The following is a 27,934-nucleotide window of genomic DNA, read 5'->3' as shown; positions in this document are numbered from 1 at the left end:
GGCCTAAAATGGCAACAGTGCCACTGGTTAGAAACACTGATCCCCACAGAAGACTTGAATTCACTTACTCCTTCACCTGACTCATGTACTAACTTGTGTCCAAGACACTAGGTGGAAAGTCGGGGTGAGGATGAGGGTATGGGGCAACTGCAGATGCAGGCATCAACCTGTAATACAGATTATGCTCTGAAAGAAAGAGTATCTATCCGGAGGAAATGCACCACCTGTCTGGGGGAAATTCACATGCCAAATCGAACTCTTTATAGTGTTTCCTTCCACTCACCCTCATCGCCACCTAGCTCATTCCTTCTCATATTCTCTACAATTTCTGTCATGTCCTCCCAAAGATCAAAAGCAGTAATACTGGAAAATTTTTTAAATTAAACAATTTTTTCCTGAAGTATATGTGACTTGCAATATTATATTAGTTTCAGGTAGATAACACATTAATTCAATATTTTTATAGAATAAAATCCATAGAAAGATATTATCAAATATGGTCTCTATACCCTGTGCTGCACATAACATCCTTGTAACTTGGTATTTTTTAACTGGTATTTTGTAACTCTTAATCTCCTTCACCTATTTTTGGCTGAACCCTCACACCTCTCCCCTCTGGTAACCACTAGTTTATTCTCTGTATTGGTGAGCCTGTTTCTGTCTAGTTACATTGGTTCATTTGTTTGCATATTTGATTCATTTGTTCTGCATAGTAAGTGAAAACGCAGGACTTGTCTTTCTCTAACTTATTTCACCAAGCAGAATAGATAATATTGTATAATTTTACGTGAACAGTTCTCTATGTATATTTGCTGTTGTTCAGTCACTAAGCTGTGTCCACCTCTTTGCGACCCCATGGAGTGCAGCATGCCAGGCTCCTCTGTCCTCCACTCTCTCCTGGAGTTTGCTCAAATTCATGTTTATTGAGTCAGTATTATCTAGCCATCTCACCCTCTGCCGCCCCCTTCTCCTTTTGCCTTCAATCTTTCTCAGCATCAGAGTCTTTTCCAATGAGTCAGCATTTCACATCAGGTGGCCAAAGGACTGGCGCTTCAGCTTTGGAATTAGTCCTTCCAATAAATATTCAAAGTTGATTGATATATTATAACTTATTTATCCTTACATCTGTTAACGGACATGTAGGGTGCTTCCATGTCTTGGCCACTGTAAATAATGCTGCCATAAGCACTGAGGTGACTATCTTTTCAAATCAATATTTTCATTAGATAAATACCCAGGAGTGGGACTGCTTCTTGTTGTTCCATCGCTAAGTTGTGTCCCACTCTTTGTGACCCCCATGGACTGTAGCCCACCAGGCTTATCCATCCATGGGAAATCCTAAGCAAGAATATATTGGAAGTGGTTGCCATTTCTTTCTCCAGGGGATATTCCCAACCCAGGGATTGAACCCACATCTCCTGCTTGGCAGGTGGATTCTTTACCACTGTACTATCTGGGAAGGCTGCTGAGTCATATGGTAGTTCTTAATTTTTTTTTTAGTTCTTAATTTTTAAAGAACTTCCATACTGATTTCCATAGTGGCTGCACCAATTTACATTCTCACCAACAGTACACAAGGGTTCCCAACAGTTGTTACTTTTTATCTTTTTGGCAACAGTCATTCTAATACATGTGAAGTGACATCCTGTGATTCGGAATTGCATTTCCCTGATAAGTGATGTTGAGCATCTTTTCATGTATATGTTTGCCATCTGTATGTCTTCTTTAGAAAAATGTCTGTTAAGATTTTCTGCCCATTTTTAAATTGGATTGGCTATTTTTTTCATATTGTGGTGTATGAAGTGAAATGGAAACTGCTCAGTCGTGTCAGACTCTTTACGACCCCATGGACTATACAGTCCATGGAATTCCCCAGGCAAGAATATACTGGAGTGGGTAGCCATTACCTTCTCCAGGGGATCTTCCCAAGCCAGGGATCAAACCCAGGTCTCCCACATTGCAGGCGGATTCTTTACCGTCTGAACCACCAGAAAATATATTGTGTTGTATGAGTCCTTTTTACATTTTGGATATTAAACCCTTACCAGACTATCATTTGCAACTATCTTCTCCCATTTGGTGGGTTCCTTGTTTCATGATGGTTTCCTTCTGTGCAAAAGCTTTTGAGTTTGATTAGCTCCCATTTGTTTATTTTTCCTTTTTTCCCCCTCACCTGAAGAAACAGAACCAAAGAAACAAAGCCTTAACCAGTGTCAAAGAGTGAACTGCCTATGTTTTCTTTCAGTTTTATGATTTTAGGCCTTTCATTTAGGTCTTTAATTCATTTTGAGTTAATTTTTGTAAGTGGGGTGAGAAAATGTTCTAACTTCATTCTTTTATGTGTATCTGACGAGCTTTCCCAACAGCACTTATTGAAGAGTCTCTTTTAAAAAAATTATATATTTTTGCCTCCTTTACTATAGATTAACTGACCATGTGTGCATGGGTTTATTTCTGGGCTCTTTATTCTACGTGTCTGTTTTTGTGCTGGTACCACATTGCTTTGATTACTTTAGCCTTGTAGTTATAGTCTGAGGTCAGAGACCATGACCTGCAACTTTGTTCTTTATGCTCACGACTGCTTTACTATTCAGGGTCTTTTTTGGTTTCATACAAATTTTAAGATTATTTGTTTTAGTTCTGTGAAAAATGTCATAGGTATTTTGATAGGGACTGTATTAGATCTGTAGACTGTTTTGGGTAGTATGGGTATTTTAATAGTATTAATTCTTCTAACTCACAAACATGAGATATTTTTCCATTTATTTCTATTGTCTTCAATTTCCCTCATCAATGTCTTATAGGTTTCAGAATACAGGTCTTTCACTTCCTTCATTAAATTTATTCCTAGATATTTTATTCTTTTTGATTTGATTATAAATTGAATTCTTTTCTTATTAGTCTATAGAAATGCAACAAATTTCTGTACATTCATGTGGTATTCTGAAACTTTATTGAATTCATTTATTAGTTCAAACAGGTTTTTTCTTTTTTTTGGTGGAGTCCAAGATTTTCCTTTATATAGTATTATATCATCTGCAAACAGTGGTAGTTTAACTTCTTTCCTTCCAATTTAAATGCCTTTTATTTCTTTTTCTTGTCTGATTGCTGTGGCTAAGACTTCCAATACTATATTAAATAGAAATGGCAAGAGTGGGCATCCTCATCTGTTCCTGATCTTAGAGGAAATGCTTTCAGCTTTTCACCACTGAGTATGATACCAGGTGTTGATTTGTCCCATGGCCTTTATTATGGTGATGTTTCTTCCTTCTATACCAACTTTGTTCAGAGCTTTTATCATGAATGCATATTGAGTTTTGCCAAATGCTTATTCTGAATCTATTGAGATGATCATGTGATTTTTATCCTTGATTTTGTTAATCATGTCAATTGATTTGCAGATATTAAACCACATTTGCATTCCTAGAATAAATACTACTTGATCATGATGTATGATTTTTTTTTTTATATACTGCTGATTTGGTTTGCTCATATTTTGTTGTGGATTCTTGCATCTATTGTATCAGAGATATTGGCCTGTAATTTTTTTTATAGTATCTTTATCTGATTTTGGTATCAGGGTAATGCTGGCCTCACAGGATGAGGTGAGAAGTGTTCTCTCCTCTTTAATTTTTTGAAACTGTTTGAGAAGGCTACAGATATTAACTCTTCTTAAAATTTTGGTAGAATTGCCCTGTGAAGTCATCTAGTCCCAGACTTTTGTTAGTTGGGAGTCCTTTGCTGATTCAATACTAATAAACAATCTATTCAGATTTTCTATTTATTCCTGACGTAGTCTTGGAAAACTGTGTTTCTAGGAATTTATTCACTTACTCTATGTTATCCAGTTTGTTGGCATATTACTGTTTGCTGTATTCTCTTATGATTGTATTTCTGTGATATTAGGTGTAATTTCTTTCTCATTTCTTATTTTCTTTACATTTGAGCACTCTTTTGATTTATAAGTCTGGCTAAAGTTCATCAATTTTGTTTATCTTTTCAAAAACTACAGCTCTTGGTTTATCTTTTCTTTTTTTTATTTTGGTCTCTATTCTATTTCCACTCTATTATTTTCTTCTTTCTACTGACTTTGTGCTCTGTTCTTTTTTGTTGCTTTAGATGGAAAGTTAGGTTATTTATTTGATTTTTCTTGTTTCTTGAAGGAGGCTTCTATCACTATAGATTTCCCTGTTAGAATCATTTTTGCTGTGTCCTGTAGATTTTATAAGGTTGTATTTCTACATTTTTCATTCATCCCAAGGTATTTTTTTAATTTCTTCTTTCTTTATTGACCCAATGGCTTTTGGGTAGTGTGTTTTCAGTCTCCATTTGTTTGTATTTTTACCAGTTTTACTCATGCAATTGATTTCTAGTTTCTTATTGTTGTGGTCAGAAAAGAGGCTGGACTTAATTTCAATCTTCTTGAATTTACTGAGATTTTTCTTGTGGCCTAGCATGTGATCTATCCTGGAGAATGTTCCATATGCCCTTGAGAACGGGTACTGTGCTATTTTTGAATGGAATGTTCTATAGATATTTATTAAGTCCATCTGGCCTAATATGTCATTTAAGCCCATTGTTTCCTTATTGGTTTTTTGTCTGATCTATTCATAAATGTAACTGGGGTATTCAAGTTCTCTATTATTATTTTATTACTGTCAATTTCTCCCTTTATATCCATTAATATTTACTTTATATATTTAGGTGCTCCTGTGTTGGGTGTATATACATTAACAAGTCTAATATCCTCCTCTTAGATTGAGAATCCTCCCTTTATCATTATTTAATGCCCTAAATAATGTCTTGGTATATATTTTGTTTTAAAGTCTATTTTGTCTGATATGAATACTGTTACCCCAGCTTTCCATTTCCACTTGCATGAAACATCTTTTTCTAATCTCTTCACTCTCAGTGTGTCTTAAGCTCTGAAGTAAATCTTGGACTGCAAGGAGATCCAACCAGTCCATTCTGAAGGAGATCAGCTCTGGGATTTCCTTGGAAGGAATGATGCTAAAGCTGAAACTCCAGTACTTTGGCCACCTCATGCGAAGAGTTGACTCATTGGAAAAGACTCTGATGCTAGGAGGGATTGGGGGCAGGAGGAGAAGGGGACGACAGAGAATGAGATGGCTGGATGGCATCACTGACTCAATAGACGTGAGTCTGAGTGAACTCAGGGAGGCCTTGCGTGCTGCGATTCATGGGGTCGCAAAGAGTCGGACACGACTGAGCAACTGAACTGAACTGAACTGAATTAAATCTTGTTTAGGTTGCATATACATGGATCTGTTTTTTTCATCCAGTCAGGTACCCTATGTCTTTCGATTGGAGTAGTCTATTTAAATTAGAAGGGATAATTAATAGGCACATACCTTTTGCCATTTTGTTACATGTCTTCTGGTTGTTTTGTAGTTCTTTACTATCTTCTTTTTCTCATCTCTTCTCTTTTGGTTTGATACTTTTTAAAAATTATGTTTGGGTTCCTTTGCTTTTGTGTATCTATTGGAGAACTTTGATCTGCAATTACCACAAGGTTTATATATATATATCAATCTGTAAATATATCTACTTGTTTTAGAATGACTTCCCTGGTGGCTCAGATGGTAAAGCATCTGCTTACAATGTGGGAGACCTGGGTTCAATCCCTGGGTTGGGAAGATCCCCTGGAGAAGGAAATGGCAACCCACTCCAATACTCTTGCCTGGAAAATCCCATGGATGGAGGAAGCTGGTAGGCTAGAGTCCATGGGGTCGCCAAGAGTCGGACAGGACTGAGTGACTTCACTTTTCACTTTCTTTAGAATGATAGTCATTTAAGTTCAAACACATTCTAAAAGCTCTCCTTTTTTTTTAACTAACCACCCCACGACATTTTATGTTTTGGTGTTATATTTTATATTTTCATGAGTATCCATTAAGTGTTCCCTCGTGGCTCAGATGGTAAAGAATCTGCCTGCAGTGCAGAAGAACTGGGTTTGATCCCTGGGTCAGGAAGATCCCTGGAGAAGAGAATGGCTACTCACTCCAGTATTCTTACCTGGAGAATTCCATGGACAGAGGAGCCTGGCGGGGTACAGTCCATGGGGTCACAAAGAGTTGGACACTACTGAGTGACTAACATTTTCACATTAACTGTTTATTGCAGTTATAGTTGATTAATAGTTAACTTTGCAATTTTGTTTTTTAACCTTCATTGCTGCTTATTTAAGTGGCTCATCAACTGCCTTTACAGTATATTTACATATGTCAGTGAGATTTTTTTTCCCTTCAAATATTTTCTTATTTTTTGTAATAGGCTTTTCTTTTTCACTTAAAGATCCTTTAATGTTTCTTGTAAGGCCAGTTTAGTGGTGATTAACTTAAGTTTTTGCTTGTCTGGGAAACTGACTTTCCTTCCATTCTGAATGATAACATTGCTGGGTGGAGTATCTTAGGTTGCAGATTTTTCCCTTTCAGCATTTTAAGTATATCATGCCACTTCATTTTGGCCTACAAAGTTTCTGCTGAAAAATCAGCAGGTAGCCCTATGGGAGTTCCTTTGTATGTGATTTTGCTTTCTTTTGCTGCCTTTAGAATTCTCCTTAATGTTTGCCATTTCAATTATGATATGTCTTCATGTGGGTCTCTTTGGGTTCATCTGTTTTGGGACTCTCTGTGCTTCCCAGATCTGGGTATCTGTTTCCTTCAAGTTAGGGAAATTTTCAGCCATAATTTCATCAAATATGTGATGAAATATTTTTATCTCTATCTCCTTCCAGGAGCCCTATAACCTGAATGTTAGTATGCTTGATGTTATCTTGAAAGTGAAGTTGCTCAGTCATGTCCGACTCTTTGTAACCCCACGGACGGTAGCCTACCAGGCTCCGCCGTCCATGGGATTTTCCAGGCAAGAATACTGGATTGGGCTGCCATTTCCTTCTCCAGCGGACCTTCCCAACCCAGGGATCGAACCTGGGTCTCCTGCATTGCAGACAAAACGCTTTACCATCTGAGCAGTTCCCTTAAAGCTTCCTTTAAAAATTGTTTTTTCTTTTTGTTGTTCTGATTGGGTGGTTTCCAATATTTTGTCTTCCAAGTCCCTTATGCAATCTTCTGTATTACTTAATCTGCTGGCAATTCTTTCTAGTGAAGTTTTCATTTCAATTATTGTATTCATCAGCTCTGATTGGTTTTTATATTTTCTAGTTCCTTGCTGAAGTTCTCACTGGGTTCCTCTATTCTTTTCCTGAGTTTGTGAGCATTTTTATTACTATTGTTTTAAACTCTTTATCAAGTAAATTACTATCTCTGTTTCATTAGGGGTATATTTGTGTGTGGGGAAGTTATTCTTTTGTTTGGTATATATTCATTTGTCTTCTCACTTTTTGTTTCTATAAAGTTATGTGAAACAGTTACCTATCCCAGGAGAAGGCAATGGCACCCCACTCCAGTACTCTTGCCTGGAAAATCCCATGGATGGAAGAGCCTGGAAGGCTGCAGTCCATGGGGTTGCTGAGGGTCGGACATGACTGAGCGACTTCACTTTCACTTTTCACTTTCATGCATTGGAGAAGGAAATGGCAACCCACTCCAGTGTTCTTGCCTGGAGAATCCCAGGGACAGGGGAGCCTGGTGGGCTGCCGTCTGTGGGATCGCACAGAGTCGGACATGACTGAAGTGACTTAGCAGTACCTATCCCAGGCTTAAAGACATGTCCTTGTGTGGGAGCATCCCTGTGCAATCTGCATGTACCCAGTTTTTGGTGAGAGACCTGGACCTGAAGTGAGCAGTAACTGTGTCTTCATTTGGGGTGCATGGAAAGCTGTCACCTTAGCAGGGCATAGAATTGGAATAGGAATGGTTAGAAGTGGAGCCAGATGTGAGCTGGGGCCTCTCCCAAGCTTAGGGCAGGCCCACAAGCAAATGGGTTAGAGCCGTAAATCTGAGCTAGTGCCTCTTCTCTCCAGTGTGATGGTGGTCTCTCCTTTGGCCAGAGGCATAGTTGAGGCCCAAGGGGCTGGAATCTCAAATCTGAGCTAATTCAACTTCTCCCTGGCACAGTGGTTATTTGTACTTGGTTGGGAGCAGTGCTGAAACAGGCAAGGCTGGAGCAGCAACCCAGTGCAGGCTGGGGCGTGTGCTGGAGCAGTCCTGGCAGGGTAACCCCAGACCACGAGGTGTTTTCAATCTGCTGCTTCTGCACTGGGACTGGAAGCAGGTGAGTCTGTGGCATGCTCTTCAAGTCTGGAGTCTCAGTTTCTATAGCTCTCTGATAAGCCCTGCTGCTGCTGCTGCTGCCAAGTCGCTTCAGTCATGTCCGACTCTGTGCGACCCTATAGACGGCAGCCCACCAGGCTCCCCTGTCCCTGGGATTCTCCAGGCAAGAATATTGGAGTGGGTTGCCATTTCCTCCTCCAATGCATGAAAGTGAAAAGTGAAAGTGAAGTCGCTCAGTCATGTCCGACTCTTAGCGACCCCATGGACTGCAGCCTACCAGGCTCCTCCGTCCATGGGAGGAGGCAAGTACTCTTGCCGTCCAGGCAAGAGTACTGGAGTGGGGTGCCATTGCCTTCTCCAAGCCCTACTGGTTTTCAAACCAAGCAGGCTTGTATTCTTGGTGCTGGACCTTAGGGTTAGGGTCCCCAGTACGGTAAACACCTTGTTTCTTAGGGATGATGCACAAGCCTGTATACCCCTCCTCTTCTGGGTCACCCACTAAGAGTGTAGATCCTGATTAGATTGCTTCTCCTTCCTTCCTCCCAGACTCCAAATGGTCCCTCCTTTAATAACCTTGGTTATAGAAGAGCCTTTCTGATAGTCTTCAGAGTGTTTTCAAAAAGTACTCAATAAGTAGTTATAGTTTTGATATGTTTACTCAGGGAGGTGAGCTCAAAGTCTACCTACTTCACCATCCTAATCCCATACAATCAAATATTAAAAAATTTAAACTTCTTTCTCTTTCCTAACACTGAATTAAAGGTAAAGTTCTTGTGAATTCAGCTTGATTATATTTCTTAGACTTACCCTTACCCCTTACATCCACCACTTTTCGTCCCCACTGCCCCAAGCTCAAGATGCCCTTTAGAGTCTAGAGCTCTGTAACAAAGAAATATTTTACAGTGATTTTGTTGTTTTTCTTAAAAAAAAAAAAAAAGAAAGAAAGAAATACATGTTGAAGGCAATATAGGAGTGGTGGAAAGAGTATATTCTCTGGAACCAAAAAGATAATTTGGAATTTTAGCTTGATTTATTAACGAGTGACTATGAATAATGTAGTTATTTCTCTGCTGCTGCTGCTGCTGCTGCTAAGTCGCTTCCGTCGTGTCCGACTCTGTGCGACCCCATAGACAGCAGCCCACCAGGCTCCCAATCCCTGGGATTCTCCAGGCAAGAACACTGGAGTGGGGTGCCATTGCCTTCTCCAGTTATTTCTCTGAGCTTCAGTTTATTTCCTTGTAAAATAGATGTAACCACTAACAGGTTTGTTTGTAAGGATACTGAAACCTGAAGAAATATCATAAGTATTCACTGCATGGTATCCATTATACTATTATAATCGTGTTTAATTCATACATACCTCATATGTTGTAAGTATTTAAAATTAAATTTGAAATAGACTAAAATATAAATCATATCATAGTCTTGTGTATCCAAAAATTGTCAGGTTCTCCTCAATCTTTTTAGGTATAAGCTAATTTTTTAGAACTTCAATCCCCACTTTGTCTGAATTTTAATGAAAGCAATAGTCTTTTTACTACTATTACTTTATATACGTTAAGCCTAGTTGACATGCAGGGAACTTATGTAATAAGCCAGAAAGTAGACCCAATTTCTTTTCTCTTAATCAAGCAACACCTCTTTCTTCACAAACTTTAAAACTCCCCAAACAGGTTTCAAAGCAATGTGTTCACCATGGCATGAAACCAGTGACAAGAGTTCTTATCACACAATGCACTTACTTGTCCCATGTGATAAAAGTTGCTCTCTGTGTTGAAATGCCAAGACCAACAATTTGATTCGTTTCTATTCCTGCAGCTAAAAATAAAGATAGATAAAACACATTTAAAAACCTAGGAAGTTTATCTTTATAATATTATCATATGGAAAAGAAATTACTTAATATAATCTATGAGAAAAGCAACTTGGTTCAGCATTTTAATAACACAATTGGAGCTAATAAAACATTACTAGGATGATTTTGTAGTTTTTTTTTTACTTAAAGAGAAAAGAAGTTATAATCTAATAATAATAAAATGGACTTTTTGCTTTAAAAATTAGAAAGAAAATAAACACCACTTAAAGTAAGTTAGATGGTATTTTCTCCTTGATAACACTAAAAATTAGAATCTTCATTTAAGCAACGATCAGCTATAACAGAAGCTGGTTGATGGCAACAAAAGAAACGCTCATGGAAAGTAGCATAAATACTGAAGCACAGATCTTATTTACTACACAAACTCATGCGAGGATGCAAATAGAAACATGGATTTTTCAAAGTCCAAATTTCTTGAAATACAGCAGCTCACATGTTTCTGTGACATTCTTTTAAAACAGCAATTTGTCCCACTGAACAAATTAGGGACAGCTTCAATTTGAGCTGTGCTCAATTTAAGGATGACACACCACCTCCTGTACAGTACTCCTTCCTAGTCTGATCATAAGGAAATAACTAGACAATCCCCAAACACAGGATAGTCTATTAAACGGATCTGTACTTTTGAAAACTGTCAGTGACATGAGGTATGTGGTCTATATTAAAGGAGACTAGACTGACTACTAAAAGCAATGCCTCATCTTTGTTGGATTCTGGATTGGAAAAAAAAAATTATTCAAGACTGAGATAAGAGAGGAATAATGAGGATCAAGTATTAGAAAATATCACTGGGTTAATGTTAAATTTTCCGTGTGATGTTTACGTATGAGAGTACTCCTTATCTTTGGAGATAATGCTTAAGTATTTAAAGATGACAGGTTATTAAATCATCACCAACTCTCACCTCGGGCAGCTAATTTGAGTCTAGGAGAAAGCACACAGGTATTTTTCCAACTTTTTAAAAATAGGTTTTGAAATACTTCAAACCAGAAAAGTTAGGAGAAGCAATTCAGTCAGAGAAATGAAGTGAAAGACCTTTTTGAAATTACAAGTCCTCTTTCGTCATGTTCTTAAAGAAGGCTGTACTGAGACTGTTCTTAAAGAGCTAAGATTCCAGACCCTGGCTGCAGCCAAGAGAACACTTGCCCTAAGAGGTCGCACAGGAAAAAAAAAAAAAAAAAAAAACTTATTTTACAATAAAGATAACGCAGCTGTAAACTGGCAGCTGTAAACTCCTGAGAGCAGGAACTGAGCGTTGTAACTTTGTTTACAACCCTCTGGTATTTTGTACAAAACAGGAAACAGAATGGGCACTGGCTACAACCTGGAATAAATAGTAAGGTGAGCCTTTAATACTGCAGCTCAAAAAGACTTCAAGCAGAGGAGAGAGTTGCTGCTACCCTCCCTTGACAAAGTGGGTTCACTACAAACCACAAATGTCCTACCTCCCCAAACTACTGGGAACCTGTGACTCCAATAAAATATTGTATGTATAATTCAGGAAACCCACAAAATTCTTATTATATACAAAATACATGTTACCATCTCTACTTTCATAAATCCAATTACCTTTGACAGATTCTTTTATTACAGCAACAAACTGAAGCCAGAGAACATCAGGATCAATTTCAACCCAGCCAGGCTGAGGATAAAGACTTTCTACCTATTAAGGAAAAGAGAAAATTCAGTAAAAACAAATCAGAACAAGTCAATAGCATATAGGCCTTAAGGGTACCAGTTAAAATAATTAAAAACAAGATTTTATTTATTATCTAATGTCAAGATGGAAAAAATATGAAATAAAAAAGGATGATACACCAAAATAGCAGTTTTATTCAGTTCATGAAATTTACAGAAGATTTTATCTTTATTTCCCAGGCTTTCTACAATGAAAATGCATTATTTCTGTAATTTAAAAAAATGTCAAACTTAAAAAAAAAAAAACAACAACACCTGGACAGGATGCATGGAGAAGCTATCTGTAACCTCCAAAACGTATATGGTGGCATACCAGACCAGCTGACATGCCTCTTGAGAAACCTATATGCAGGTCAGGAAGCAACAGTTAGAACTGGACATGGAACAACAGACTGGTTCCAAATAGGGAAAGGAGTACATCAAGGCTGTATATTGTCACCCTGCTTATTTAACTTATATGCAGAGTACATCATGAGAAATGCTGGACTGGAAGAAACACAAGCTGGAATCAATACTGCTGGGAGAAATATCAATAACCTCAGATATGCAGATGACACCACCCTTATGGCAGAAAGTGAAGAGGAACTAAAGAGCCTCTTGATGAAAGTGAAAGAGGAGAGTGAAAAAGTTGGCTTAAAGTTCAACATTCAGAAAACGAAGATCATGGCATCCGGTCCCATCACTTCATGGGAAATAGATGGGGAAACAGTGGAAACAGTGTCAGACTTTATTTTTTGGGGCTCCAAAACCACTGCAGATGGTGACTACAGCCATGAAATTAAAAGACGCTTACTCCTTGGAAGGAAAGTTATGACCAACCTAGACAGCATATTCAAAAGCAGAGACATTACTTTGCCAACAAAGTTCATCTAGTCAAGGCTATGGTTTTTCCAGTGGTCATGTATGGATGTGAGAGTTGGTCTGTGAAGAAAGCTGAGCGCCGAAGAATTGATGCTTTTGAACTGTGGTGTTGGAGAAGACTCTTGAGAGTCCCTTGGGCTGCAAGGAGATCCAACCAGTCCATTCTGAAGGAGATCAGCCCTGGGATTTCTTTGGAAGGAATGATGCTAAAGCTGAAACTCCAGTACTTTGGCCACCTCATGCGAAGAGTTGACTCATTGGAAAAGACTCTGATGCTGGGAGGGATTGGGGGCAGGAAGAGAAGGGGACGACAGAGGATGAGATGGTTGGATGGCATCACTGACTCGATGGATGTGAGTCTGAGTGAACTCCGGGAGTTGGTGATGGACAGGGAGGCCTGGCGTGCTGCGATTCATGGGGTCGCAAAGAGTCGGACATGACTGAGTGACTGAACTGAACTGAACTGAGACAGGGAAAGAAGATAAGAATTAGAATACCACCAAAGTGGTAGTGAGTTTCCCATTTTTCTTCTGGTATCACCTGGCCTAGACTCAAGGCAGCCTGAAAACCCAGAAGCAGGTACCAAGGTGCACTGGAAAAGCCAGGAGAACATTTGTGAACACTCAGAGAGGAACAGAACAAATCTCTCACTTTTCTTTTTTATCCACCGTCTCCATCCTTTTATATGCTGGCTATCTCACAGTGGCAGCTACAGCAGTATCCACAAGCACCCCAAATATTGAGGGAGGTAAAACTTCCTCTTTCAGAACAGGTGCTGGAGACCCACCAGGGTAAGGTGATCCCCCTGTGGCTTTTTCCTCTGTGTGTCCTTCTGATGCCTAGCCTTGGATGCGGGCATAGGAAGTGCCCTGCAGAATGGGATAGTGAAAGGTCCAGCTTCAGGTAAGAGGACCCAAATGAGGAGGCTCAGGGAACCAAAAAGTCCCAGGAAGATCTCAGAGAGGGAAGAGCTTGGGAAAGCTACTCCAGAAAGATGTGGATGAACACCCAGGCTCTCCTGGAAGCTGCACATGTATGAATACACTCCTAGACAGCATTTTGTTGTTGTTTAGTCACTAAGTGTCCAATTCTTTTGCAACCCCATGGGCTTGAAGTCCCAGGCTTCCCAAGTGGCGCTAGGGGTAAAGAACCTGCCTGTCAATGCAGGAGACCTAAGAGATGCAGGTTCAATCCCTGTGTTGGGAAGATCCCCAGACGAGGAAATGGCAACCCACCCCAGTGTTCCTGCCTGGGAAATCCCATGGACAGGGGAGCCTGGCCAGCTATAGTCCATAGGATTGCAAGAGTCAGAGAGGACTGAAGCAACTTAGCACATGTGGACTGTAGCTGGCCAGGCTCCTCTGTCCATGGGATTTCCCAGGCAGGAACACTGGAGTGGGTTGTCATTTCTTTCTCCAGGATCTTCCCAACCCAGTGTTCAAACCTGCATCTCCTGCATTGGAAGGCAGATTCTTTACCACTGAGCTACCAAGGAAGCCCTCCTAGACAGCATAGCAAAGATGCTAAAAGCAGAACTTTGAAAAAAAAAAACAAAAAAAAACAGATCACTGCCCAGGTCCTGGGGCTTCCTAGATGGTGCAGCTGGTTAAGAATTTGCCTGCCAATGCAGGAGACACAAGAGATATGGGTTTGATCCCTGGGTGGGGAAGATGACAACCCACTCCAGTATTCTTGCTTGGAGAATCCCATGGACAGAGGAGCCTGGCGAGCTACAATCCATGGGGTCGCAAAGTCAGATGCGACTGAGCACTCCCAGGTCCCAGACTGAACTCTAGGTGGCACATACTACACAGGACAGATCTAAACAGCACTTCCAAGATCTTAAAAACAGAATTAACATTGAAATCAAAATCCAAGGAAGGCTGGTCAGACTGTGTAGCCTGAACACAGCTGCATTAACTGCCTATTAAAGAAAAATATCAACATTTGTCATAGGCCTTATACAAGACTCAGAGGTTTATAACATGATATTTGAAATGTCCAGGATACAATCCAAAATTACAAGGTACATTAAGAATCAGAAAAATTTCAGCTCATATAGCAAAAGATAATAGATACCAGTATCAACATAACAGATAATTTTGACAAAGATTTTAAAGCAACTATTATAAAAATGCTCCAAGAAGTAAGGGTGAATTCTTTTGAAACAAATAAGAACATAGAAAGTTTTAGCAAAGAAATAAAAAACATAAGGAAAAACAAAAATCTCACCATTTCAAAATTTAAAATATAATAATTAAGTGGGGGAAATGGAGAGATGCTGGTCAAAGGATACAAACTTTCAGTTATAAGATGAATAAGGTCTAGGGACTTAATGTACAGTATGGTAACTAGAGTTAATGTATTATACACTCAAAATTTGCTAAGAGATTAGTTAAGTGTTCTCAACACACTCACACACAGATACAAATGATAACCTTGTGAGATGAAGAGTGGTTTAATTAACATTAATTATGTTATTTCATTAACAATATATATGTATGCCAAAAGATCAATTTGCACACCTTAAATACATACAACTTTTGTCAACTTACCTTAATAAAATTGGAAAAAATTAATTAGAAAAAGAAAATGATTGAAACACATACTGGATCAGCTCCACAGTAGAATGGAGATAACAGAAGAAAGTCAATAAGCTTAAAGACAGTATCAATAGAAATTCTCTAATCTGAACAACAAAAAAAAAAAAAGAAGAAGAAAACCTCAGGGATCTGTGGGACAGAGAAAATGGTCTAATATTCATGTCAGCAGAGGCCCTACAGAAGAAAATAAAGACTTCAGTGCCTAAACAAATTACTTAAGGGAAGTAATAGTGCTAAGAATTCCCAAGCCCAGTAAAAGATTTAAAATCTATATATTCAGGAAGCTTAGAAAATCCCCACCAGGATAAGTCCAAAGCAGTTCACAGCCAGGTCCAACATAATTCAAATGCTAAGAACTGAAAGCAAAACAACAAAACTGAAAGCAACCAGACAGAATAAATACACAGAATAATAATTCAAATGACTGTGGACTTCTCATCAGAACAAAGGCCAGGCCTGAAGAAGTGGCTCGACATTTTTAGAGTGCAAAAAACTTTCATCTACAATTCCATATCAAAATCCTAGGATTTTTAATAGATATAGATATGATCATTCTAAAATTTACATGGAAAGGTGAAAGAACTAAAAAAGCCAAAGCAATACTGAAAAAGAATAAAATTGGAGGAATCACACTACACAATTTGAAGACTTACTCTAAAGCCATAGTAATCAAAATAGTGTAATTATAAAAACAGACAAATAAATCACAGAGCACAAGAGAATCCAGAAGTAGACCCACACGAATATGGCTAGTTGATTTCTGACAAATATACAAGGCAATTCAATGGAGAAAAATAGCTTTTTCAACAGAGTTGGAATAGACATCCATATGCAAAAAAAATTAACCTCAGTCTTAAAAAACCTCACTTCTTACCCAAAAACTAACTCAAAATGGATCCCAGATGTAAATGTAAAACTGTAAAATGCTTAGAGGAAATCACAGCAAAAAATCTTTCTGACTTGGGATTAGGTGAAGAGTTCTTAGACATGACACCAAAGTATGATTAATAAAATAAGAAAAATTGATAAAGTGAGCTTCATCAGAATTAAAAATGTGTGCTCTGCCAAAGATATTGTTAAGAAAATGAAAAAGCCAAGTACAGACTAGTTGAAAATATCTGAAAATCATGTGTTCAACACAGGATTTATATCCAGAATATATTAAAAAAAAAAAAAACACAACAACAGTTAGAAAACAATTCAATTAAAAAATGGCCAAAAAACTTGAACTAGCACTTTATCAAAGAATACATATGGACAGAAAATATGCACATGGAAATATTCAATATCATTAGGTAAATGCAAATCAAAACCACAGTGAGATAACACTACATCTAAAATAAAAAAAAACTAACAATATCAAGTGTTGATGAAAAACAGAATTCACAGACATTGCTGGTGGGAATGCAAAATGATAAGAGTCACTCTGGAAAAGTTTGGCAATTTCTTGTTAAGTTAAATATTCACCCACCATGTGACGCAACAATCCCACTCCTAGGTATTTATCCCAGAGAAATGAAAACTTACATTCACATTAAAATCTGTACACAAACATTTACAGCTGTTCTATTCAAGATCACCAGAAACTGAAAACAATGCAAATATACTTCAACAGGTGAATGAATGCGGTATATTCATATAATGGATTACTGCTCAGAAATAAAAAGGAATGAATTACTGATACACACAGTATATATGAATCTCAAAGGTATTATGCTGAAAAAAAGTCAGTCTTCATAGGTTACTTACTATATTTTTCCACTTACAAGATATTTTCAGGACAGGAAAAAAAAAAAACCATAGTCATACAAAACAGATCAGTGGTTTTCAGAGATTAGATGTGGGAGGAAAGTGACTATAAATGGCTTGTACAAGGGTTTTTCAGTTACTTCCAACATGTACTAAAACTCACAGAAGCTATTCACCAAAGAAGTCTCATCTTACTCTGCTAATTTAAAAAATAAGATAAAAAAGAATCTTTGGCTTCAGGTTAAAACAATGGCTTGAACATAAGTGTTTTATTTCCAATTCCTCTCAAGACTGCCATTAAACTAAAAACATGAAAAAAGGTTTATGCAGAAAGACAAGAAGAGAGCAAGGAAGCTCAGACCAGGTTTTAACAAATGTCTTTAACACTCTCAGTGAGTGGGTAGGTGGTACAGGGCTAAGAATGGAGGAGACAACTGCATACCTCACTACCCACTCAGATTATACATCTCTGTTCAACCCCTGGCAGAATCTCAGGTAGAACTCTGAAAATTAGAGATACCTCAAAAGACTGGGATGCCAGATGCTGCTGAACAGAGTGACTCACTCTTTATAAGGACCCTCACACTCCTTGTGCAGTCAGATCCACTGCCCCTCCCTAACACAGCAGAAGGTACGAGATTTACTCTCTGGAGGAGCTGAACCAGAGGCATTCTTTACTTGCAAATACTAGATATAGCTGAGAAAAGTAAGACACGGTATTGAAAATATGAATGGATAACCAACCAAAGATCATCATTTAAGGAAAACCTCTAACACATAAGAAAAGGTCAAAATAAACAGAAAAAAAGGAACTGGGAGAAAACACTGACAATGTGGGCAGCATGAGGGTGACACAGAGATGACATGAAAAAAGAATCTATATTGCCAATCAATCAGTATTATTCCCCAGTGAGCCCACTGGAAATAAACAGATATAACAAAATCTATTCCCCTTCTGTAGGGACTTCCCCGGTGGTTAAGTCCATCCTAAAGGAAATCAACCCTGAATATTCATTAGAAGGACTGATGCTGAAGCTGATGCTCCAGTACTTTGGCCATCTGATGCAAAGAGCCGACTCACTGGAAAAGACCCTGATGCTGGGAAAGACCGAGGACAGAAGAATGAGATGGTTGGATGGTATCACTGACTTAATGGACACGAATTTGAGCCAACTCCGGGAAATAGTGAAGGACAGGGAAGACTGGCACACTGCAGTCCATGAAGTTGCAAAGAGTCGGACATGACTTAGTGACTGAACAATTCCCCTTCTATCAAATAACATTTCTCTTCTTTCCATGCAAAACTTTCATGACCACAGATTGTATGTAATGACTCAACTGTAATAAATACTTCCGCATCCCAAAAAACTCAATATGGCCATCATTGTGTCAAGTCAACAACTTAGACTTGGCAGTGGCACTCCAGGGTCACGTCCCCCCACTTCACCAACCCAGACAGCTCACCATCACCAAACATGTCACAACAGTTTAGAAGATCAAACTGAAATACAAGATCAAGAATATAATCAAAGCTAAGAAGAAAATGTGTTGATTAAAAACAAAAGACAACAACCAGTTCTTTTCAAGAATGTACAGAGGGAACACAGTATTGGAAAGTCCAGTTTCCTTTGGAGTGGTCTTTCTGTCCTGTTCTTCCAACCAAAATGTTATTATTTTCTCACAATGGCATGATGTTCCAATGGGGAACATGATGAACTTTCTTCACTTTGAAAAACTAAAAATAGCAAACATTCACATGTAGGATTTCCAAGGCTCTGAACACTACTCTCATATATAACACCAATATTTAAGAGTTCACAGAAAGATTTTTTTAACTTATTGGGACTTCCCTAGTGGTCCAGCAGCTAAGACTCTGTGCTCCCAATGCAAGGGGCCCAGGTTCGATCTTAGGTCAGGGAACTAGATCCCACATGCTGCATGCAACTAAGAGTTCACATGCTGCAACTTAAAAAAAAAAAAAATCCCACATATTGCAAGGAAGATTGAGGATCCTCTGTGCTGCAGTTAAGAACAGTACAGTCAAATGAATAAATAAAAATAAATATTAAAAAAGAAAGAAAAAATACAACTTATAGAAAAAGGCTATAAATGTGGGTCTCTGCTATTTAAAAAATGAATACCATAAGAGGTAAAATTAAAGTCTTCTGAGAGGCCTCAGTACTAGCCTTCTCATGTAAAAGTTCCTGTTTGGGATTTCCATTTTAATGAAAAGACCAATAAAGCCTATTTTGTTCATATCTCTAAAGAGTGATCTCTTCAGTTTTTCTTTCTCAAGCTATTTATTTGGCTGCTGCTGCTGCTAAGTCACTTCAGTCATGTCTGACTCTGTGCGACCCCATACACTGCAGCCCACCAGGCTCCGCTGTCCCTGGGATTCTCCAGGCAAGAACACTGGAGTGGGTTGCTGTTTCCTTCTCCAATGCATGAAAGTAAAAAGTGAAAGTGAAGTCGCTCAGTCATGTTGGACTCTTCGAGACCCCATGGACTGCAGCCTTCCAGGCTCCTCTGTCCATGGGATTTTCCAGGCAAGAGTACTGGCTGCTGCTACTGCTGCTAAGTCACTTCAGTCGTGTCCGACTCTGTGCGACCCCATAGACGGCAGCCCACCAGCCTCCCCCGTTCCTGGGATTCTCCAGGCAAGAACACTGGAGTGGGTTGCCATTTCGTTCTCCAACGCATGAAGGTGAAAAATGAAAGGGAAGTCGCTCAGTCATGTCCGACTCTAAGCGACCCCACGGACTGCAGCCTACCGGGCTCCTCCATCCATGGGATTTTCCAGGCAAGAGTACTGGAGTGGGGTGCCATCGCCTTCTCCGAATAGTCCTGGCAGTACCAATCAAATCCTATGCTAAGTGTGTGTTTCTATTATATATTCTTTCCAACATAACTTAGCAGAGGTGTGATTTCCTTTTGAAAAAACAAATACAAGTTCTGTGTCTAATCCAGAGTCCCATGAAGGAAACTGATTTCCTAATATTTTCCTAATATGACTAAATGTAATTCAATTATTTATTCTGTAACTAAGAAATAATAAACTAGGTGCTAAGAAGCTGGATTTAGAAAAGGCTGAGGAACCAGAGATCAAATTGCCAACATCTGTTGGATCATAGAAAAAGCAAGAGAATTCCAGAAAAAAACCTACTTTTGCTTTATTGACTACGCCAAAGCCTTTGACTGTGTGGGTCACAACAAACTGTGGAAAATTCTGAAAGAGATGGGAATACCAGACCACCTGACCTGCCTCAATAAAAATCTGTATGCAGGTCAAGAAGCAACAGTTAGGACCAGGCATGGAACAAGAGACTGGTTCCAAACTGGGAAAGGAGTACATCAAGGCTGTATACTGTCACCCTGCTTATTTAACTTCTATGCAGAGTACATCATGAGAAACGCTGGGCTGGAGGAAGCACAAGCTGGAATCAAGATTGCCAGGAGAAATATCAATAACCTCAGACACACAGGTGACACCACCCTTATGGCAGAAAGTGAAAAGGAACTAAAGAGCCTATAGATGAAATTGAGAGAGGAGAGTGAAAAAGCTGGCTTAAAACTCAACATGCAAAAAACTAAGATCATGGCATCTGGTCCCATCACTTCATGGCAAAGAGATGGGGAAATGATGGAAACAGTGACAGACTTTCTTCTCTTGGGTTTCAAAATCACTGCAGATGATGACTATAGCCATGAAATAAAAAGATGCTTGCTCCTCAGAAGAAAAGCTATCATCAACCTTGACAGCATATTAAAAAGCAGAGATATTACTTCGCCGACAAAGGTCCATCTAGTCAAAGCTATGGTTTTTCCAGTGGTCGTGTATGGATGTTAGAGTTGGACCATAAAGAAAACTGAGTGCTGAAGAATTGATGCTTTTGAACTGTGGTGTTGGAGAAGACTCTTGAGAGTCCCTTGGACTGCACGGAGATCAAACCAGTCAATCCTACAGGAAATCAGTCCTGAATATTCATTGGAAGGACTGATGCTGAAGCGGAAACTCCAATACCTCCAGCCACCTGATATGAAGAACTGACTCACTGGAAAAGACCTTGATGCTAGGAAAGATTGAAAGCAGGAGGAGAAGGGGACGGCAGAGGATGAGATGGTTGGATGGCCTTACTGACTCGATGGATATGAGTTTGAGCAAGCTCCCGGAGTGTGTGATGGACAGAGAAGCCTGGTGTGCAGCAGTGCATTGTGTGCAAAGAGTTGGACACGACTGAGCAACTGAACTGAAGAAGCAACGTAGGCCAAGAAGACCATTTTTGCCAAAGGAATCAAGATATCTGAAGCAAAGGACCAGTTGCTGTTAGGTTTTTTTCTGATTTCTAATTCACTGTAGACCAACAATTTCAAAGACATAATTAAAACAACTTTATAGGGAAAAAATAACATACAAAGTAAAATCCCGAATGTTTTATTACTACGGTCAACAAATACAAAATGACTTTGCCAAACTGCTACACAAATTTCTAAATCTTAGTTTCTCTCTTTCAACCCCCACAGACTGTGAACCACGCTTTCAGAAGCACTGGTGCAAACTCCCATCAGTTTGAGAGGGGTTGCTTTCTACTTACTCCTTAATTTAAGATACAATGCTTCATCCTCGAAGGGCAAGGAGTTTTTGTATTTTTATTTACTTACATACCTTTCCAGACACCTTCACCAGTTTTGAGTCTGGGCAAACCATTCTGGTCTCCTGCTACTTAACAGCAATCTTGATTCATCTTTGAGACTCTTACCTCATTAAAAAAATAAATAATAATGGTTTCTCCCAAATTATATAGCAACTATGAAATTTGTTATCTTCTTACAATTTTTGTATCCCTTTGGTTCTAAACACTTTAACTCCTTTAAAAAAAAAAATCACTGCTTAAAACAAAAGTACTTTGTGTCTAGAATTATAAGGGAGACTGTGAAAAGTATCTTTGTTTTCTGATAAAGACATAAAGAGATAAGCAGTACATAGTCGCTGAAGGAGAAAATCCACCTTTCATCTCTCCTTTCAGGTGGGGTTAGGGGTCGGGTATGTGGTGGAGAGGTGGGCAGTGTTCATGTACAGGTGAGCAGGTCTCTATTCAGGTCCTAAAACCAGAATGAGGAAGTCCTCAAACCAAAAAAAAAAAAAAAAGCTCAAAGCACTCTTTTGGCTGGACCTGCTCCTGGGCAACCCCTGCGGCTGAAAAACACTTCTTAGCGGATGGGAAGAGGTGTAGGAACCAAGCAAATGTGGGAGTCCAGTGCTGCTGGGAATGGATTAGGTAACTAACAGCTTCCGTACCTGTGAAATTACTAACATAAATATGTTGAGGGTCTTCCCTGGTGCACCAGTGGTTAAGAGTCCACGCTCCCAATGCTAGGGGCCTGGTTGGGGAACTAGATACTGCATGCTGCAAGTAAGACTTGGCACAGCCAAATAAACTTTTTTTTTTTTTTTAAGATCTTGGTATTGGAAAGAAGAGTAAATAAAAACGTCATATGGAATTCCCATTATTTTTTATTTGCTGGCAACTATAAGAAATCAACACTTCATGGAAACAAGATCAGACGAATACCAATCTGTTAGTTGCCTTACTAGTAACAACTAATGACTTGGGAGGTTTCTCAAACCAGAAAAAGACATTTTCATGAACAAGATGGAAAGGAGAAAGGTAATGACAACACAGCCTTCAAAACTTGTGCAATACTTATATTCCTGGAAATCAGTCGCTCTGCACTTTGAGAAGCAGTTGATGATGACAACTGAATGACAAACATAAAGTTAAATTCCATTAAGTCTTAAAAATCTCAAATGTAAATAAAGAGAAGGTTGGAGGTCTATCTAGGAAGTGCAGGAAAAACCAAGCAAATCAAAAAGCACCCTCTCTGGCAGGATACGCGTAGCCAGCCCTGCCCTGCCCTGCCCTGCCACTCATCGCAGTCCCACCCAGCTTAGGCCAGAGAGCCGAATCCTCAGGTGAGCGGAAGCAAGTGAGTGATCGGAGGTCACAATCCGAGCCCCTAATGTCTTCAGCCAGGACCGAAAGAGCGCGCAGGTTTCAGGCTGGCCCGGGGAGGGAATGCGGGGATCTGGCCGGTCCAGGCGCGCCGCTCAGGACCGAGGGCCCGCGGTGCCGCAGGTGGCCGCGTCCAGGCCAGATAGGCGGTCCAACCCTCTCGCCTCCCAGCGACCAGATCCCGGGTGCCCTGCGCGACCTAGACCCGCTGCCCCGACGCCCGCTCCCCGGTCACCTTCTGCGCGCTGGAGCCGCAGATTCGTGCCGCGCGGTCATAGACGTGGCAGCGAATCATCGAGCTGCCTACGTCCACCCCCAGCACGAAGCCTGCGCGCCGCGAGTCCGACGCGCTCTGCTCGGGGACCGTAGACTGTTCTGACATCCCGACCCGCACGCCTCTCTCCCGTAGCCGCCAGCTGAGCGGACGCGCTCTAAACTCCCGCACCTCAGTGGCGGAGTGCGCCCCGCCAGGCCGCCGCCCCCGGCCCGCCCCTCCGCGAGATCTGGCACAGACCCCGCCCCTGCCGCGGGCTCCGCCCCGACGCAGTGACGTCACGGCTGCGCAACGACTCTTTGCAGGATAGCCCGCGGGCCCGGTGGCTGAGCTGGGAGGGTGGAGGTGAGCGGGAAGGGGGTGGGTCCCTGGAGTCCGGGCCACGCGGCTCCGCCCCGTTTTCCACACACTAGCCTCTCTCAAAGTTACCTTGGCCGGTAATTTTAATGATTTCCCTCCTAACTCTAAGCGCCCTGCGGCCGTGTCCGCATTTCTTTTAACTGGTTACATATTATGAATCTATTAAGAAAAATAGTAAACTGAAAAGAAATTAAAAATTCGGCCGAAGGTATTTATTCATAAACTGAAAGTTTCTCCCCAGGACTTATCTCCCCAGAAAACTTGGTCAGGTTTGCTAAATGAAATAACGCTCTAGAACTTCCCCAGCCCTCTGGTGGGGCAAAAGGGACAAGGCGCTGGGTGGCTGTTATTACCACCAACCTCCACCCCCAATGACTGCTTTTTCAGGAGTCTGAAAGTCCCTCGGGGGGTCCTTTACCTTTCACTCGGGCTTTAAGGGCGTGGGCTCTTCCACGCATGGGGCAGGAAGGAGGCCTGTGGAAAGTTCGAGTTTCCTGCAGCTCTGGTCACCAGCCTGGAACCCAGGGGGATTCCCATGTGGCAGTCCAGCTCCCAGTTCTTTATCTGTGAACAGTGAGAAAGTGTTCATGTCTTCTTCAGCTACTTTTCCACCAACACTACAAAAAACCCAGTGCCTGAACATATTCAATATCTTTTTGTAAAATTATGAAAGTAATATGGATATATGCTCTTGGTGAAAAAGTTTTAACAGCGTAGAGTGGTATATCTATTAAAAAGCAAAAGATACTCGTTTTGAATCGAACAGTTCTTTTGACCAACTTGTCATGTTAACCCACTTGCTTTCAGCCCATTTGACCAAATTGGGGTCTTTGGCCATATTACTTGAAACTTGGAACAAGCACCTGGAAGATTATGGTTTGGGTTTTGTCTTTGTACCCTGTTCTTGTCTAGAAAGGACAAAGCTTAGTCGCTCAGTCGAGTCCAACCCGTTGCAACCCATGGACTGTAGCCCACCAGGCTCCTCTGTTCATGGGATTTTCCAGGCAAGAATACTTAAGCGGGTTGCTATTTCCTCTTCCAGAAACCCTGTTCCTGCCTAATAGTAGTAATTTGTTCCAAATGATCCCAGGGCTGCTTTCACCAGTTGCGACCATTTGGTGAGTCATCTACTACGTTAATCCCCATGTTGTAATTTGAAATAAATGAGTCCAGTCATGGAGTCTGGCCAGAGTTCTGTTAGAAAGAGAACAGGATAGAGATTGAGACATATTTTAAGGAACTGGCTCACATGCTTCTGAGGACTGACCTGGAACTCTTTAGGGCAGGCTGAAAGTCTAGAACTTCAGATAAGAGTTGATGTTACAATTTGAGTCTAAGTCTGATGACAGGTAGGCTGGAAACTCAGGCAGTTTTCCTACCTTGCAGTTTTAAGGATAATTCTTCTTTGGAAATGCTTAATCTTTGCTCTTAAGACCTTCAACTAATTGGATGAGACCAACCAACATCATGAAGGGTCATTTGCTTTACTGAAAGTTTATTGATTTATTTTTTTTTTAATTTATATTTATTTTTGGTTGTGCTGGGTCTTCATTGCTGTGCAGTCTTTTCTCTAGTAGCAGCGAGCAGGGTCTACTCTAGTTGCAGTGCGTAGACTTTTCATTGCGGTGGCTTTTGTTGTGGATCACAGGGCTTCCCCGGTGGCTCAGACAGTGAAGAATCTGTCTGCAGTGTGGGAGACCTGGATTCAATCCCTGGCTTGGGAAGATCCCCTGGAGAAGGAAATGGCTACCCACTCCAGTTTTCTAGCCTGGAGATTTCCATGGACAGAGGAGCCTGGCAGGCTACCATCTGTGGGGTGGCAGAGTTGGACACGACTGAGTGATCTTTCACTCACTTCAGGGGCCCTAGGAGGCGCGGGCTTCAGTAGTCGAGGTTCCCAGGCTCTAGAGCTCAGGCTGAATAGTTGTGCTGCATGGGCTTAGTTCCTCCACAGCATGTGGAATATTCCCAGACCAGGGGTCGAAGCTGTGTCTCCTGCATTGGCAGGTAGATTCTTTATCACCCAGTCACCAGGGAAGCCCTCAGAATTCATTGATTTAAATGTTAATCACCTCTAAAAAATATCTGACATCTAGGTTGATGCTTGTCCAAACAATTGGGCACCCACAGTGTGCCCACTAGCCTGGTCTAGTGACACATGAAGTTAACCATCACAGATACCCTTTCACAAGAGAAAGCTGTTTTGTATTCCCTGATAGGAATATTTAGTATATTTCTCAAAGTGATAATGCTTGGGCTTCTTGGACACCTACACTTCACTGTGTGATCATTTTTATACATTCACATCAAATATCTTGAGTATTATCAAGGAATCACAGACTATGAAAATAGGGGGACGCATGCGTGATCTTAGAAACATGGTTTCTGGGAAGCTACTGCTTTTCTAAGAAGCCGTGGTGGTGGGGTGTGATTCACAGGAGAGAAAGAAAGGAACCAGCAGTCCCAAGTCCATTTGCTGATCTAGCCTAGGTAGAGCTGAGAGTGGGAGAGGAGAGAGCTCGGCTTCCTTCAAAAGGGGCGAACTCTGATACCTTGAGATGACGGTAGTGAAAAGCGCATATGTCTTCCATGGGGCAAGGGCTCCTCTGTCGATGAGTTTAAAGGCCATAGGGTCTGCGGGGAGGCCAGCTGTGCTGGTGGTGGTCACTGGGACGGCCCTTTACGCCTGGACGAGGAACACTGAAAGACCATGCCCTACGAGGTCCTAGGTTGACCACAGGTAAAAATGAACAAAAACCCTAAAATGCATTGAAAGGAATCCTCTCCCAGCCCCCTGCAGACTGGAGAGTCCACCTTCCTAGGGTCAGGAATTCTTTGAAGCAACATTTTATCTTTGGGGTTGGAACAAAATCAACTTGTGGGCAAAAAAATAAATTCATTGAACACACACACACACAAAATAGGAGGCTTAGAAACCACTTAGTCTTATGTTTCTTAATCTGTTTCTGATCTTGAACAACTTAAAAAAATTTTTTTTAATATTTATTTATTTGGCTGCACCAGATCTTAGTTGCAGCATGAGGATCTTTAATTGCTTCATGAGGAACCTACTTCCCCCACCAGGAACTGAACCCAGGCCCCCTGCATTGGGAGCTTGAAATCTTAGCCGCTGGACCACCAGGGAAGTCCCTTGAACAGCTTCAAGACCCTGGTGAATGCTGTCTTCTCAAGAACTTGTTTATATACACAATATTTGGCATGTGGTTTCAGGCAGGTGTGGGATAAACTAAACATGAAGATATCAGATTAAAAATCCAGAGCCAGTTCCCTAATCTGGACAGACCATTGCGTATGAGAGGCCTAGGGGGAAAAAGGGATGCTGTATTCCTTCCAAGTTCCTTGTTCTCTGCTGTTTGTTCTAAACATGTTCTGTCGTCAGGAAAAGGAGTAAGTGGCTACAGGGTTCAGAGACTCTGAAAGTCCCTTTGCTAGTGGATTGGTTTATTGTTCTTCATTAACTGTGCAGAGTGGCATATGGACTCTTAGTTCCCCAACCAGGGATGGAACCCATCCCCCTGCATTGGGAGCTTGGAATCTTAGCCACTGGACTGCCAGGGAAGCCCCTTGGTTCATTGTTCTTGATTCAGGGAGTTGCTCTGAGTTCCGTCACATCTGCATCTGACTCGGTTGCTGCTCCCCTCTGTTCTGGGCTCAGGCCCCAGAGGTGGCCACTAAGGCTTTCTTCCAGGCTCATTCCCAGCCACTGTCTCTCCTTACACTTTCTCGTCTGGTGGCAGGCCCAGAATTAAAACTTGTAGCAGCCTCCCACACTCTTGAGAAATGTGGATTCATTCCTCAGGGCTGGACCAGAAAGTCTGTGAGGCCACCATTCCCTGCCACTCCCTGAAGGGAAATGAGTGGGGCTTCAGGGCTGAGCCCAGGGACGCCGCCCCCACCCTCTACCACCTGATGCCCTTTTCCCTCCAAGGAAACTGGTCACTGTCCCTCCCTCCTAGGATGACCAACTGTCCCTATTTGCCTGGTCTGAGGGGTTTCTTAAAACACAGGACTTTTGATGCTAAAACCAGAACAGTTTTCTTCACTACTCAGAGAGTAGGGGTCCACAGGGGACTTCCTTTGGGACCCTGGTTACTTCATGCTTAGGTGCCAGCTACTGCTTTTAGACAGTGAGTACCCTGAGTCTTTTCCCCTCCAAGATGCACAAAGTAACTGCTGAATGAATAAGTGAACAAACAAGTTAATATTTGCAAGTCCTTGTCAGACTTTACCTTCTGCCTGATGTGGCCACAAGATGCAGAGGGCAGTGCGACCTTCCTAACGTCTGC

The 27,934-nt window shown here is 40.9% G+C and overlaps 1 protein-coding gene across 2 annotated transcripts in view; it reads right to left on the bottom strand.

Annotated features, from left to right (window-relative positions):
* The window catches only part of GK5 (glycerol kinase 5), a 79,150-nt gene extending 55,669 nt beyond the window's left edge, over positions 1 to 23,481 (bottom strand). The window contains exons 1-3 of one of the 2 annotated variants that reach the window (XM_006078015.4): positions 23,229 to 23,481; positions 11,641 to 11,734; positions 9,938 to 10,013 (exon numbers count right to left, since the gene is read on the bottom strand). In XM_006078015.4, the coding sequence (XP_006078077.1) occupies positions 9,938 to 10,013; positions 11,641 to 11,734; positions 23,229 to 23,375 (317 nt within the window). In that variant the 5' untranslated portion in view covers positions 23,376 to 23,481. Of the gene's footprint in view, positions 1 to 2,045; positions 2,174 to 9,937; positions 10,014 to 11,640; positions 11,735 to 23,228 lie in introns of those variants that run through there. The other variant, XM_006078017.4, reaches the window with a different exon arrangement.
* Positions 23,482 to 27,934: the final 4,453 nt, after the last annotated feature.

The sequence above is a fragment of the Bubalus bubalis genome, chromosome 1, assembly GCF_019923935.1.
Source record: "Bubalus bubalis isolate 160015118507 breed Murrah chromosome 1, NDDB_SH_1, whole genome shotgun sequence".
Classification (NCBI taxonomy): domain Eukaryota; kingdom Metazoa; phylum Chordata; class Mammalia; order Artiodactyla; family Bovidae; genus Bubalus; species Bubalus bubalis.
This window is presented reverse-complemented; position numbering and strand designations above follow the sequence as displayed.